The sequence below is a fragment of the Panthera pardus genome, unplaced genomic scaffold, assembly GCF_024362965.1.
Source record: "Panthera pardus isolate Hobbes unplaced genomic scaffold, ASM2436296v1 HiC_scaffold_27, whole genome shotgun sequence".
Classification (NCBI taxonomy): domain Eukaryota; kingdom Metazoa; phylum Chordata; class Mammalia; order Carnivora; family Felidae; genus Panthera; species Panthera pardus.
Window position 1 is genome coordinate 5,327,281 of NW_026526843.1, and position 14,694 is coordinate 5,341,974.

General features: G+C 44.2%; 1 protein-coding gene across 1 annotated transcript in view; it reads right to left on the bottom strand.

Annotated features, from left to right (window-relative positions):
• The window catches only part of GPC4 (glypican 4), a 109,107-nt gene that overhangs the window by 10,328 nt on the left and 84,085 nt on the right, over nucleotides 1-14,694 (bottom strand). Inside the window, exon 3 of the mRNA XM_019426960.2 lies at nucleotides 11,134-11,525. Within this exon, the coding sequence (XP_019282505.1) occupies nucleotides 11,134-11,525 (392 nt within the window). The remainder of the gene's footprint in view (nucleotides 1-11,133; nucleotides 11,526-14,694) is intronic.

Sequence of the window (14,694 nt, forward strand, 5' to 3'; positions counted from 1 at the left end):
GTCTGCTTTATACTTATTGTTTTTAATTTATTTTCTTTAAAAATTTTTTAATGTTTGTTTGTTTTTGAAGAGTGTGTGGGGGGTGGGGCGCGGGGCGGAGGCAGAGAGAGAGGGAGACACAGAACTCGAACTCACCAACTGTGAGATCATGACCTGAGCCACTAAAGTCGGACGCCTAACCGACAACCACCCAGGCGCCCCAACTTCTTTTTTTTTAATGTTTATTCATTTCTGAGAGAGAGAGAGAGAGAGAGAGAGAGTGAGAGAGAGAGAGAGAGAGTGAGTGAGAGAGAGAGAGAGAGAGAGAGAGAGAGAGGGTGTGTGTGAGTGGGGGAGGGGCAGAGAGAGGGAGACAGAGGATCTGAAGTGGGCTTTGCGCTGACAGCAGAGAACCGGATGTGGGGTTCGAACCCACAAACTGTGAGATCATGACGTGAGCCGAAGTCAGACGCTCAACTGACCGAGCCACCCGGGAGCCCCTCCTCTTTCTACTTCTATACGGTGATGCTGTCTGAGGCCCGCAAGAGCTGGTTCCACGGGCCATACGTTTTCATCGATGCTTAGAAAGCGTGGCGAGGCATCACTCGCTGGCAGCTGCCCAAAGGTTCCCGTCTTCCATTCTCTCTCTCCCCAGCCTCGGCTTTTCGGGGTCACTAGGAGAGGATTAGTGCATCCTTCTCGGTCTGCACACGTGAACTTTACACCAGCGCAGGGAGCACATGCTGGGACCCAGGGCAGTCCCAGGGTCTGGGACTGCCCAGACCCAGGGCAGTCTGGCCGCGCACTTCACCTCCTCCGCGTGACTTCGGATGCCGCTTATCAACAGTACCCTTAGGAACAGGAACCGGGGCAGAGGTCGGGGGGCGGGGGGGCTGGAACTAGCAGGAGAAAACCTTAACACCTTTGGGCTCCTACCTGATGTATACACACACACACCCTCTTATCTTCACCAGACCTCTAGCCTAAAAGGGGCGGGGCGGGAACATCCAAAAACAAGGTGGTACCCGTTTATGTTAAAGTCAACATTCCCTATAAAGAATTAGGACTTTTCCAAAGTCTTAACCAGGCCCATGTTAGTCCTTTTAATTATGTTTTAACGTCCAGCGTAATCTTGGCTCCCCAACCAGTCTGGATGACTAAAAGTTCATTCCTTTGAAAGTCACAGGCGGTTAACGCCTGTCCTCCCCACCCCCTCATTTTGTGGATGAGCAAACAGGCCTGGAGAGAGGAGGTGGCTGGACAATCCTGGCGTCACAGAAGTCAGAGCTGGAAGGGGCCTTAGAGATCACATAGTCAGGCTCTCACATTTAAGAGATAAGAAAACCAAAGCCAAGCAGATCAACTGACTTGCTGACAGTCACCCTGTACATCTGATTCTAGAACTGCACCTGATCAAACATTTCCCAGACGGATCGTGCTTCCCTGTCTTCTTACTACACACCAGACATGAAACTCTCAGCTGGGGCATCGGTTGCTTTCCTCTTTAATGATACTGCTAAACGCCTGTACTTGAGAGACGTAAAGAGTCAGAATGTAAATCTCTACGAGAAATCACAGAATAGCCTATGGCGTTTGTTGAATATTATGCTTAAGAGTTAACAACGTTGGGGCGCCTGGGTGGCTCCATCGTGACCTCACAGTTCGTGGCATCGAGCCCTGAGTTGGGCTGCGCACTGAGCCTCGAGCCTGCTTAAGATTCTCTCTCTCTGCCCCTCCCCTGCTGGTGCCAGCTCTCTCCAAAAAAAAAAAAAAAAAAAGAGGAAACAATGTCTCAGTACAAAAACACGTAGAAAGCTAAAGTGCCAACAAATAGTTACTGAGCACTTATCTCAGCGGTGGGGATTACTCTGGAATGTATTTGCGATAAGGTCGCGAGGCAGGTAGGAATCTGTGTTGGAATATGGAACTTGCTCTAGAAGGCACACAGACATTCCAAAATGGTATGGGCCTTTAGGAAATAAGCAAAATTGAAAAGCCCAAGAGTTATACTCGAGAAACAGTTTTTTCCAGAGAGACCTTTTTCTCCTTTTTTTTTTTTTTAAACTCTAGGACGTGGTCCGCTGTATTCTTAGTTCCACTGTAAGTCAGATCTGGGATGTAGTACATCTTGTAGTACAGTTCCCTAACACAGGGACACGTTGGCTCGAGTTTGAAAAACAGAAACTGAAGGAAATGACACAGTAGAGTTTTATTAAAGGAAGATTATGAAGCTGGGTTTGGCCGACTTTTTCCATTTCATTCTCTGGCTAAGCACTGGCTCATGCTCCACACAGGACTGGCGGTCTAACCACTAAAAACGATCACAAGGAACTGAGCTATAACATGCTCTGGAAATACTAAATACCAGGACCGAGGAGAGGTGGCAAAGTTCTAAGAAAACTGCGATGGGGAAGCACACGCACAACAGCCATGTTGGGGCAAATCGAATGGAATCTTTTGTCTCACAACCATGACCCAGACCACTGTGAGGAACTTCACATGAAGGGAATTCAGACCCTGGGAAAACAAAACCCTTGTGTGAGAATGAGGCCCCGGTATAGAGGAGGGTTGTAACACAGTCAGGAAACAGAAAGAAACAGGGGTCCCCTGTAATGCTCATCCCCACCCCCAGAGGTAATAGCAACAATGTGACCACTCCCCAGGCCTTGGGTCCCCCTCTCACCCACCCAGCCAAGCTCAGGATGGTGAACCCAGAGTGCCAAGGAGCAGCTCTCCCTTTGGACTCTGGAGTACACAGGGGAGAAACAAAATGGAGTAGATTCCTTAACGCCCCTCACCCATTTAGCTCATCCCCCCTCCCATAACCCCTCCAGTAACCCTGTTTGCTCTCCATATTTAAGATTCTCTTATGTTTTGTCCCCCTCCCTGTTTTTATATTATTTTTGCTTCCCTTCCCTTGTGTTCATCTGTTCGGTGTCTTAAAGTCCTCATATGAGTGAAGTCATATGATATTTGTCTTTCTCTAATTTCACTTAGCATAATACCCTCTAGTTCCATCCATATAGTTGCAAATGGCAAGATTTCATTCTTTTTGATTGCCGAGTAATACTCCATCATTGTTGCGCTATATGCTAACTAACTTGGATGTAAATTTTTTTTAAAAAAAGAAACAAAATGGATACCTATCTTTTAGAATCCTCAAGAGCTTCATTCTGGGACTTTATTTATTTTCAACGGAAATTCAAGTTCATTCACATTCTACTCCCTTGTAACCCTCAAAATCAATGACTTGAGTCCCCAAATAACTTACTAAAGTAAGTACTTAGTAAAGTACATTTACGTTGAGACCCAAGTCCAAGTGGTAGATTGGGCCGCATGCAGAGTGATAAAAGGGGTAAACTATACTCCAAGGGCTTCCTTTGATCCCTGTGTTCAGCACCAAGGGTCTGGGGAGCTCAGTCGGTTAAGTGTCCGACTTCAGCTCAGGTCATGATCTCACGTTTGTGGGCTTGAGCCCCACGTCGGGCTCTGTGCTGACAGCAAGGAGCCTGGAGCCTGCTTTGGATTTTGTGTCTCCCTCTCTCTCTGCCCCTCCCCTGCTTCCGCTGTCTCTGTCTCTCAAAAATGAATAAATGTTTAAAAATCAAAAAAAAAATGTTCAACACCATGGTTCCTTTGGGTTACAACTCTTGACCAACATTTGAGGTTTTCCTTTGGTTTAGAAGGGTCTGTTGAACTCTGATGCCAGTAATTTCAGAATCCTAGGGGCTGGGGTAGGAGTGGGAGTAGGGGTTATGATTACTTTGATAAAAGGCACGTTTTCTCAGACCTCTCTTAGAGAGTTACTTCTCAAAATGGTATTTAGAAACAGAGAAGGGAAAATTATACATTCTTCCCTTTCCCTTTGAACCACTAAGAGAATGGATCAATGGGCTCAGGAGAAAAAAGCTTATTTAGCATTTATGGTTTCATGATCATGAAGGTCCTGATGTCAAGGCTGAAGAGTAAAATATTCTGCTCTATGTCAGAATTACCTGTCTACTGATAGCTTTTATTGGATTTTATTAGTACGTAAGATACAGTTACAGAGTACTTACTAGGTGCCAGGCTCTGTTCTGAGTACTTTACGTGTCTATTAACTCATTCACGCCTCAAAATAATCGTATGAGAGGAGTATTATCATTTCATTTCACAGATGAGAAAGCCGAGGTCCAAAGAGTTGAAGGGATTCACACATGATCGTCCAGTAAACGGCCAAGATTTGCATGCAGGCATTTTTGGTTCTAGAATAGGTACTCTCAACTTCCTTGAGTATCGGAATGGCTTCTTTTGAGTAACAGAGAACAGTGAAGGAAACGTGAGGGCAGCACGTGAGGCTGGGCCTTTTCCACAGCTCCCCAGACCCAGCACAGGGTATCCACACACAGGGATGGGGAGGGATGTTTATCCACATGGATCAGTACTTGACTAGATCCTTGGATGAGAGGACATACTACTTAATAAACGACAAGGACTTATTCAGCCAATGCTATAACATCACAATGGTTTAAGAAGCCACAGGGGCGAAGAAAAAAATATATATGCCACTCACCGGCCCCTGCTCACCAAGAGTTCAACAGCTCAAGCAAACACTGCTGCACATGGAGAAAAAAAGAGCTACTTCAACAACAACTCCAGAAAACAATACACATATTTTACCAAAGTTCTAACATTTTGAAAGAACTGTAGCTATGTGGCAGCGATGATCAACTTCTACTAGGAAGTGGGGCATCACATATGAAAAAGGTTTGACATTATTTATGTAAGAATGAGGTGGTGTGGGTGCCTGGGTGGCTCAGTCGGTTAAGAGTCTGACTTCAGCTCGGGTCATGATCTCACAAGTTTTTGAGTTCGAGCCCCGTGTCGGGCTCTCTGCTGTCAGCACAGAGCCCGCTTTGGATCCTCTGTGCCCCTCTGTCTCTGCCCCACCCCTGCTCCTTCTCACTCTCTCAAAAATAAATAAACTTGAAAAAAAAGAATGAGGTGCTTTGACTTGTTTACTTTGGCGGGGGGGGGGGGCAGCATGGTAGAAAAGGGACATCATCAGGACTCAACACTTCTATATGAACTCAAATCAAAATCTGAGTTAGTGACCCATGACAATATATTAATAGCCAATTTCCAAGTCTTAGAAAATCCTTCAAGACTGACCAAGGTCTTTCTAAAGGCTAAAGTGTCTTAGGATGTTAGGAGGCAGTCTGTGTTTCATGGTAAAAGTCAATGGGAGGGAGGAAGAACCCTCATTTCCCTTTCATAAGATACTCATTCCTGCCATCCTCAAGATATACATTTGACGCTGATATCCGCACACCATTTCTGCTATTAAAAGGCTTTGCAGAAAAGTCCCCTTCTCTGCAAAGACTTTTCTAATATAGATTGCGACTTTCTACTAAATAACCTCCATTTTCCAAGCACCACCTTAAAAACTACTGCAAGCAGCCTGACGAAAAGAAAAATGCTGGAGAGGAACTCTTCACGCAGCCTGGATCTTCGTTTCAGTAATTCAGAGCGAGCCTTAAGCCACATTACACAGTGATGGCGGTCAACAAGCTGCACTGAAGTTAAAAACACATTTCCTTTTAGTTTATTCCAGTCCCTGACATACATTTGCTGCAACGTTTTTTTTGGGTCTGCAAAGCCAATAGTACTGAACAAACAAAAAAAGATCTAGATTTTATCGGTTGCTTGGTAACATAAGCACCCAATAAAAATAAGGGGAAAATCTTTCCCAAATTATGGTTAAAAAAAAAAAGACAGGGAACCCCAAACACGCTGTGAGACGTGACGAGTTTATTCAACAACTTCCTAGTTTTTGAATTCACTGAACACTCATGAAGAAAGGACGATGAGAGGCTCCCATTTCCTTGAGAACAGGATTTTAAATTTTTTTTTAACGTTTATTTATTTTTGAGACAGAGAGAGACAGAGCATGAAAGGGGGAGGGGCAGAGAGAGAGGGAGACACAGAATCGGAAGCAGGCTCCAGGCTCTGAGCCGTCAGCCCAGAGCCCGACGCGGGGCTCGAACTCGCGGACCGTGAGATCGTGACCTGAGCTGAAGTCGGACGCTTAACTGACTGAGCCACCCAGGCGCCCCGAGAACAGGATTTTAAAGACATAACAAAATACATGGAATTAACCAGGACCCACTCAGGAATATTTATAGACACACTGTAGGTAAGACTGAAGCATCAGTTGTATTGACCTGCTTACAGAGGGCTCTATTTTTGTCCTGAGAGTATGCCGCTCAGTTTCCTCAGTCCTTCACACTCCTCCCATCCCACTCCCTTCCCTATTAGCTCAAGTCCTACCTTCCTCTTTGCAATCCTACTGTTTATAAAGGTTGTGAGTGAAAACAAATATTAAGTGTTGAAAAAATGTCTACACCCTGCTTCTTAAAAGCTTTTTGTATAGGGGGCACCGGGGTGGCTTATGTGGTTAAGCGTTTGACTCTTGATTTCAACTCAGGTCATGATCTCACAGTTTGTGGACTGGAGCCCTGCGTCGGGCTCTGCGCGGATAGCACAGAGCCTGCTTGGGATTCTCTGCCTCCGTCTCTGCCCCTACCCCCCCCCCCCACGTGCTCACCCCCTCATGCGCGCGCTCTCTCTCTCTCTCGTGTGTATGCATGTGCGCTTTCAAAATAGATAAACTTTTTTTAAAAAAAAAAGCTTTTTGTATAGATTTATAAAATTTACATTTATCGTGATTCGGGAAATGGCAGAATAATTTGGGCAGCACTCCTGTATGTGCTGGGGCACTGTGGACACAGAAAACTGAAGGGGGGGAGCAACGGAAATCGTTTCCAAGGCAGGACAATCATTTAGACATCACAATGTAAAGCACTGATTTCTAATTATAGCCCCTGTAGTTGGGGTGGGGGTGTAGACACAGTCCCATTATGTCAGTGTTAATTAAAACCATGAGAACGCAACTGTCTTTGGCATAGGAGCTATTAATTTTCATGGTGCATGCAACCACTTGTGCGTTCTTGAAAGGCCGCAACAGACTTCCCCCTTCCAGGCAAAACTGCTGCCATGGCAGGTAAATACGAAACGCATCACGAACCATGACAAGTACGACGGAGTAAGGAATACGGAGATGTGTAACGCCAGAGTACTCTTGAGCCATTTGTTACTAATTAAGGGGACTCTTCCGATGTCGGGACTGTAAATCTCGGTGGAGTGAGCTGCGAGGCAAGTGTCCTTCAACTAAGAAGTGACTTTCTCCTGGAGTCAGTTAAGCCTGCTGGTGCTAATGGCCTTTAAAAGGTTTCAGTGATCATCAAATCATTGCTAAACGTGTAACTACAACTCTTGTGTTGCAAAAGTTAGCTGGAAAAACAGGGCATCCGCTTACAAACAGAAAGTGGGAACATGTTTGAGTTAGGTATACAGTAACTAGTCCCCAAGACCACAGTGCTTTTCCATATTTGACTTTGAAAGACACCTTTGTAGAGCGGGTGGGTAAGGTGGCGGGCCGGAATTAGGAAATATATCCTCCACTCTGAGAGGCCTTTCTTTTCCACGCCCAAGAATAATTAATTCTACCGGACACCAAAAGAAGGAATGTCTATTTCTTGGGTTGCTCGAGTTACACCTGCAGACTGCCCTTTGACAGCAACTGGCAGTGGTGGGAGCCCATATGAAAAACCAGTGCTTGGGTCCCCAAACTGGTCAAGAAGCTTATCTTATTAACCAAATATAGGGGCTTTTTTCCAGCATGTTCAATTTGGAATAAGGTTTTGATAGATCATTTACTGTCTTCCCTATACCACTGTATATTAAAATTTTCTATTTCATAGTCATACTCTAGAAATTAGTGTAATAAATATTTTCTCAAATACCTAAGTATTCCTTGCAGGCTTCTAAGCAACAACATTACAGAGATGAGAGATTTTTTTTTACATATATTGTGTTTTAACTCCTTTAGAAACTGATTTGATGCCCGAGTGTCTTATTATTGTGTGGTTTAAATAACATAACCCAACGTAGCTGAAGGGTTTGCTTTTAAGTTAGTCCTTAGCCTACAAGAAGCTCAGCAGGGAAGCACAACATTATTTAAAAAGTTTACGGGGCTCCCGGGTGGCTTAGTCGGTTAAGCATCTGACTTCGGCTCAGGTCATGATGTCGTGGTTCGTGGGTTCGAGCCCCGCATCGGGCTCTGTGCCGACAGCTCAGAGCCTGGAGCCTGCTTCAGGTTCTGTGTCTCCCTCCTTCTCTGCCCCTCCCCCACTTGTGCTCTGTCGCTCTCTCTCACTCTCTCTCTCAAAAATAAACAAACATTAAAAAAAAGATCTTAAAAAAAAGTTTCCAATTGCAAATACAAACTTTAAAGCAGACATGAAAGAGTATTTTCAACTAAACAAGTGGCAAGTGATGTTTACTCAAAGTAAATCAAGCCCTACAGCTTGTGTTCACTGTATTCTCCCAAAACTACGCAAATATCTCTTAGGCAGATACGAGAATACAGTGACTGTAGAATACACATTAACTCTGAAACAAATTTAGGGTTATATTTAGAAAGGAACGTTCTCCAACAACTTAACAGTACTAAGGTACCCAGGAAATCTCTTGCTTAAAAAAAATTTATACCAAAAGAAACATCAGAAACGGATCGTGACTCTTACTTTGAGTCACATGCTCCTTACGGCACAGGCTAAGGGCGTTTGGATCTTACATACAAAAGCCGATCTTGCTGATTTCCCACCATGAATTCTGAGAAGCAGGTCAAGAAGAATGGGACACCGGGAAACCACAACTGCTTCCTTGTCCCTACCCTGGGAAGTGGGCTGGTGTGGACAATGGCAAGCCTTCTGGCCCTCAACCTTCTCATCGGTAACGAAGGGTCTCGAAATCACTTCTTGTTTTATCTACAGCCTTCTACCCCAAGTGGGAGGTTCTGGAATCTCAGTTCTCTAGGGGGTCTCCGACTTAGCAAAGTTAGGCTAACCAGACTTGTGCTGGCCTGTCCCTTTACCCAAGAATCGAAAGGGGGATGGTTAATTTAAAAGCAACCACTTTTCAGACGCTTACAAAAAGGGCTTTCTACTCCTCGTCTTTCTCTTCAGCGCGAAGTCTGCACACATGCACACACATACACAAGCAGGCACACACACTCATTCAAGTCACATAGCAGCGCCTGTCTGCCTATCCAGATTAGGGTGAAGCCAAGGACTTGCTGAAGAAGGGCAGGTGTGTGAGGTGAGCTAAAATGTAAATGACTCTGATCTGGAGTCACTGTGCCTTGTTTCGGGACTCTGACACGAGCACCTGCAGGATTCATAATGGATGCTGGGGTTGGCAGAAGTTCAGCAATCAGATTATTCCTTTAATTATAACCACTATCCCCCCACATGCACACATCCACCCTCCTATGCGTGAACAAATTGTTGCAATTTGTAAGGAAAATATCAGGAGAAAAAGGAGTGAACAGAAACATGCTGGAAAGAATTGTTTCCTGCAAATTTATGGCCTGGAGATGAGAGAGAACAAACAAAACTGAAATAATGAATGCAACCAATCAACGAATCCTCGTATCACCCAATCCTAGTACGAAATATCCCATAAGCATCTAATCTTTTACGGCACACAATTCATCAGAATCTTCTCTTTGCTGGGTTAACGCAAGTTTCGTCTCTAACTAGGGTAACCATGAATCCCGGTCCGCTAGGGACAATCCTATTGCTTATTTCAAATTAGTGGCACATGTGGTCTGGGTAGGAATAAGCACCTCTAGGTTTCGACGATAAGCATCCTGGTTTGGACGATAAATTGAATGGTCACTTGAACTCCAGATGAACTGGTAGACAATCAGATTGATATTCCAGTTGTGTTGCTGTTCAGTTTTTATTCTGACCTCTCCTTCAGTCCCCAAAACAACCAAATGGCGTAAGTAAAAGCTGCTGACCTTATGACTGCAATTTTTTTTAGCAAATGGACTACAATTTAGTTTTTTTCCTTTGGAGGCCGGAATGTAATGGCACCAAGATCAGTCCTCCAGAAGGTAATGTGCCCCAGGTTATTCTGTTCCTTCACTGGTATTAAGTCATGGAAGGGTAGAGGTGGAAAGGCCTTCAAGTTTCGTCTTTTTTTCGGGGGAAGGGGGAGTAAAGGAGCCATAGAACCATTTCTCCCTCAAAATCTGACTCAATACTCGACTTGGCAAAGGGGAAAGCAAAGCTTCTCCGCTGCAGCCAGGAGGTGAAGTCCCCGTGTCTCTCTTCCTCTCCTCAAGGAGGCCCCTGAGACACCTTCTTAAGGGGCTTCAAAGAACACAGTCCAATTCCTTCAATTTACAAATGAGGAAACTGTAATATATTCATTCTGTCTATTGGTACTCCCATAAACAAAGCCACAAGTCAAGAGCAGGTGGCCCACACTGATTGTCATAAAAAGCTCTGCCTTCTCAAGAGCATGGAGTACACCTTAAAACATAGAACAAGGAAACACGCAGTAATGGATGTTAAATACTGTTGCAGACTGCAACCGGCAGGCCCAAAGCCAGTCACTCAAAGCAACTAAATATGGAACCTGTCTGCTTCTTCCTCTGGAGGGGAAGTAGAATAGGAGGCAAAAAGAGTATGGCGATATTAAACTCAGTTTGAAAATGAACGTTCCAAAGTGAACATACAATCTGCTTCTAAGAATAGCTACCAAGGAAACCACTGAAAAGAATGATGATGTTCCTCACAGCATTGGTTTCTAACTATACGGCGTACGCGGATCGGGCCAATGTGTGCGAGGGAAAAAGGCAAGAGAGAGAAGAGAGCAGAACAGAAGAAAACCGTTCTCGAGCCCGCGTATTTGTCTACCTCCCAAACTTCCTTTTAAAATGCAACAACACAGGGGCGCCCAGGTGGCTCAGCCGGTTAAGCATCAGACTCTCGATTTCGGCTTAGGTCATGATCTCAAGTTCGTGAGATCGAGCCCCACACAGGGCGCTGAGCTGACCGCGTGCAGACTACTTGGGATATTCTCTCTCTCTCTCTCTCTCTCTCTCTCTCTCTCTCTCTCTCTCTGTGCCCCTCCTCTGCCCACACTCTCTCTCTCAAAACAAATAAACATTAGATAGATAGATAGATAGATAGATAGATAGATAGATAGATAAAATGAAACAACACACACAAAAAAACACAGGCTGCAGCCAGTGCTTACCACGGACACTTTGCTCACTACGTCCCTCGCAACTGCCAAGCCCTGAGCAAAAGTACGGGCTGCTACAAACGCGCGGGTGACCTGCAGCTTCAGCTTCCGAGGGACATCTCCAAAGGGCTTCAGCTGCTCCGTGTACTTGCTCACACATTCCAGGTACTCGTCTGTAAAGTGGTACTGGGAGTTCACCAGGCGGAACATCCGCTCCAGAAGGCGAGCCCAGAAGTCACTTAGCATCTCTTCCAGGTTGACGCTTCCTGCCACATAGTAGCGCTTCAGCTCTCCGAAGAGATCTTGAAATAGCTCAGAATTCTGCATGTATAAGCGGCCATATGTCTTCACGAACATGTCATTGAGGGATTTCTCTGCATTTTCCAGCAGTTCTTTGAAGAATTCTAAAAACCAAACAAAAAAAAAAAAGAAGAAGAAGAAAAAGAAAGAAAGGGTTTTCAGTAACTGAATAACGGAGGGCTCTTCGGGTCCATTTGAAGACTGAAAAAAAAAATCAGAGAATTAAACTGGAAAACATGCTCACATAGGTGGATTTCTTTCGGGGGGATGTGGCATTGCCGGTCGTTTGTCAATGAAAGGAAACCTAGGTCACAAGTCACAAAGTCTCAGGGGGAAAAAAAGAATATTTTAGACCAAGAACTTCTCGGAAGTCAATATAAAACACACAGCCAGACATTTCTCTCATTCAGTCACAAGGTAAAGAAAGAACCAGATAAAAATGGGTACATGAAGTCTAAAACATGAGATCTGCCAGAACTTTCTTACCAGAAGACTCTAAACCAAAGCCAATGATGCCTCCGAATTGAAACCTAACACCAGTGGACAGGTATTTTCAAAACATGTTGTTTTACTTGGACACATTTTTTTTTTCTTTTTCTCCTTACATCTACATGACATGTAAGAACGCTACCCAGGAAATGCTAGCGGACAAGAAACATATGAAACACCCTAAAAGCTAGCACTGAGATTTTCCGCAACTAAGTTCACAGGTGTTCCCTGGGACATTAGTACAAATTGGGGTATCCAAGCTGACCTTGGGTTCTTAAAGGATTCATATGGTAACATCATGAGATTCTTGGCGGGAAGTGGGGAGGAGAGAGAGGGAAATGTCTAACAGACTCAACCACAGATCTGGTATATTTATAGGACAACAGGGAAAACTAAAATAAATAAGAATTCCTGGTTATTTTGGATTTACTTTTTTGGCCTGAGTGTTAAAGATAGTAATCTCTTAAGTACACATGGCAAATTAGTTTCTCCTGAAGCTTTTCTTAGGCAGCTCAGAGAAGAGAAGAGCTAACGGTGCATCTGTATCAATAATTCTTCAAGAATCTATGGTTGGTATAAAAATAAACACTTCATGACATCAAGTTTATAAGCAGGAAATGTAATAAATACCGAAGCAAAATATAAGGACATCAATTAAGAAAGTGCCTCCAGGGGTGCCTGGGTGGCTCAGTTGGTTAAGCATCTGACTCTTGGTTTGGGTTCCGGTCATGCTCTCACAGTTTGTGAGTGCAGGCCCCACATCGGGCTCTGCTTGCTTGGGATATTCATTCATTCATTCATTCATTCATTCATTCATTCATATTCTGTCTCTCTCTCTCTCTCTCTCTCTCCACCCCCGCCCCGTGCTCCTCCCTGCCTCCCTCCCTCCCTCTCTCTCTCCCTCCCTCTCTCTCTCTCTCTCTCTCTCTCTGTGTCAAAAATAAATAAATAAACTTAACCAAAAAAAGTGCCTCCGACCAAACATGGAGCAGCAAAGAAAATATGGTGCCTCTTTCAAAGCCAGAAGAACATTAACAATCTTATCAAAATGCAATAGGGTGACAAAGCCATTATCTTCTCATAATGGGAAAGCATAATGGCAGGCAAATCATAGGCTGAAAGCTGTTTTCAAATAGTTTCTCAAAACCTGTACTGGAAACACAGAAGCCTTTTGGAGGGGATGTGTGCCTTTGCTTACTTCCAAGAGATTCCATACCTATGTCCCTAACTCGTCACCACGCATAGTTGCTTGATGCTTGAGGCTGAAGTCCACAGTCTTCTGCATTCCAGCTTTACAAACTATGTGTGTTTTGTTTGTGGGGGTAGTTTTGTACAGAGAACGGCTCTTTCCTTTTCCTTTGGTTGAGTTTTTCTTTCTACTACCATTTATCTTGTATTTTCTGGGCTTTCTTCAAGGAGAGAAAGGAAAATGGATTCTCTCCGAAGAGGTTTAAAAAAAAAAAAGGGGGGGGGGGTTGGGAGGCCAAGTCAACTCCTCACCTCCATTACAACTGCACAGTCTGGCATTTTTACCAACGTTCTCTCCCTGGAATTAGACCAGAAAGAACACAAGGAGATAGGGGAACTATATGAAAAGCATTATTCAAATCAGGTATCTGAGAGGCCTCTGATTCTCTCCAAAATCCTAAGTGATTCTCAAATGTGGCCCCAAGACAGGCAAGCATCAACACCACATCACCAGGATACTTGTTGGAAATGCCAAGTTCTTGGGCCCCACCCTAAACCCACTGGATCCGAGGCCCTGGGGATGGAGCCCAACCATCTACAACTCTGCTTCCCCTAACATGTGAGAACCACTCACCTCTCAATAGGGATCAACACCAGCTCAGGGCTGTGCTAATATGAAGCATGTGGGTGAAGCGTTTTAATTAGAGGAAAAGGTCTTTCCAATGAATTGGGTTTTTAAAATTTTTTCTCTTGCATTCTCGGGTATGATTTATGATGTTTTCGGGGGGACAAATGTTCCTGTGTGGAAGTCTCTAGTAAGTGTGCAGAAGCAGGTAGCACTTTTCTAGAATTCAAAACTGGGGAGTCTTGCGGTAAGAAGAGACCTTAGTACATGTCCGATGAGTTGCACACATAGCTCCCACATACTGGAAAAACAAAGCCTGGTCATTGAGATCAAAATGCAAGCCTTCGGTCAATCCAGTGCTATTAATATTTCACGATCCAAAAGAGAAGATTCCAAAGGTAACCACAGGACCTTCCTTAATATCGGATTTTTATTATAGTGCTCATAAAATTGGCACACATCATTTAGCGTAGAAGTAGGATGTTGAAAATTATTTGACTTGTGTTTGATGACTCACTTAATAAGTAACTCTGAATACTCGCATTTCTAGTGAATGGCATCCACAGGTTTTAAGGGTAGGGGCAGAGTGGCATTTCAAAGGTATTTTAATTTAAAACATCTATAAAATGTCAGAGTTCGTTGTTTAGGCTTCAAAGGGCTCCAGGTCAATGAAATGCTCAGACACTAACCATTTTATGGACAAAAATAAAAGTCTTAGAGTTTGTCATTCAGATCAAAAACCTATGGGTTGGTGTAGCTCTGTATAACACAGCTTTGGAGTATAAGAGAAATGATCTAATTAAGAGGAGAACCGATTTCAAACCGGCATGCCCTCTGTCTAACACCATCATGGACCTTACTTTGTTTCCCATGACTCAAATCCGGTCTAGAAAGGGTGTGTGTGTGTGTGTGTGTGTGTGTGTGTGTGTGTGAAGTACATGCGCTGTGTGTTATGTTAATTTAAACTTTAA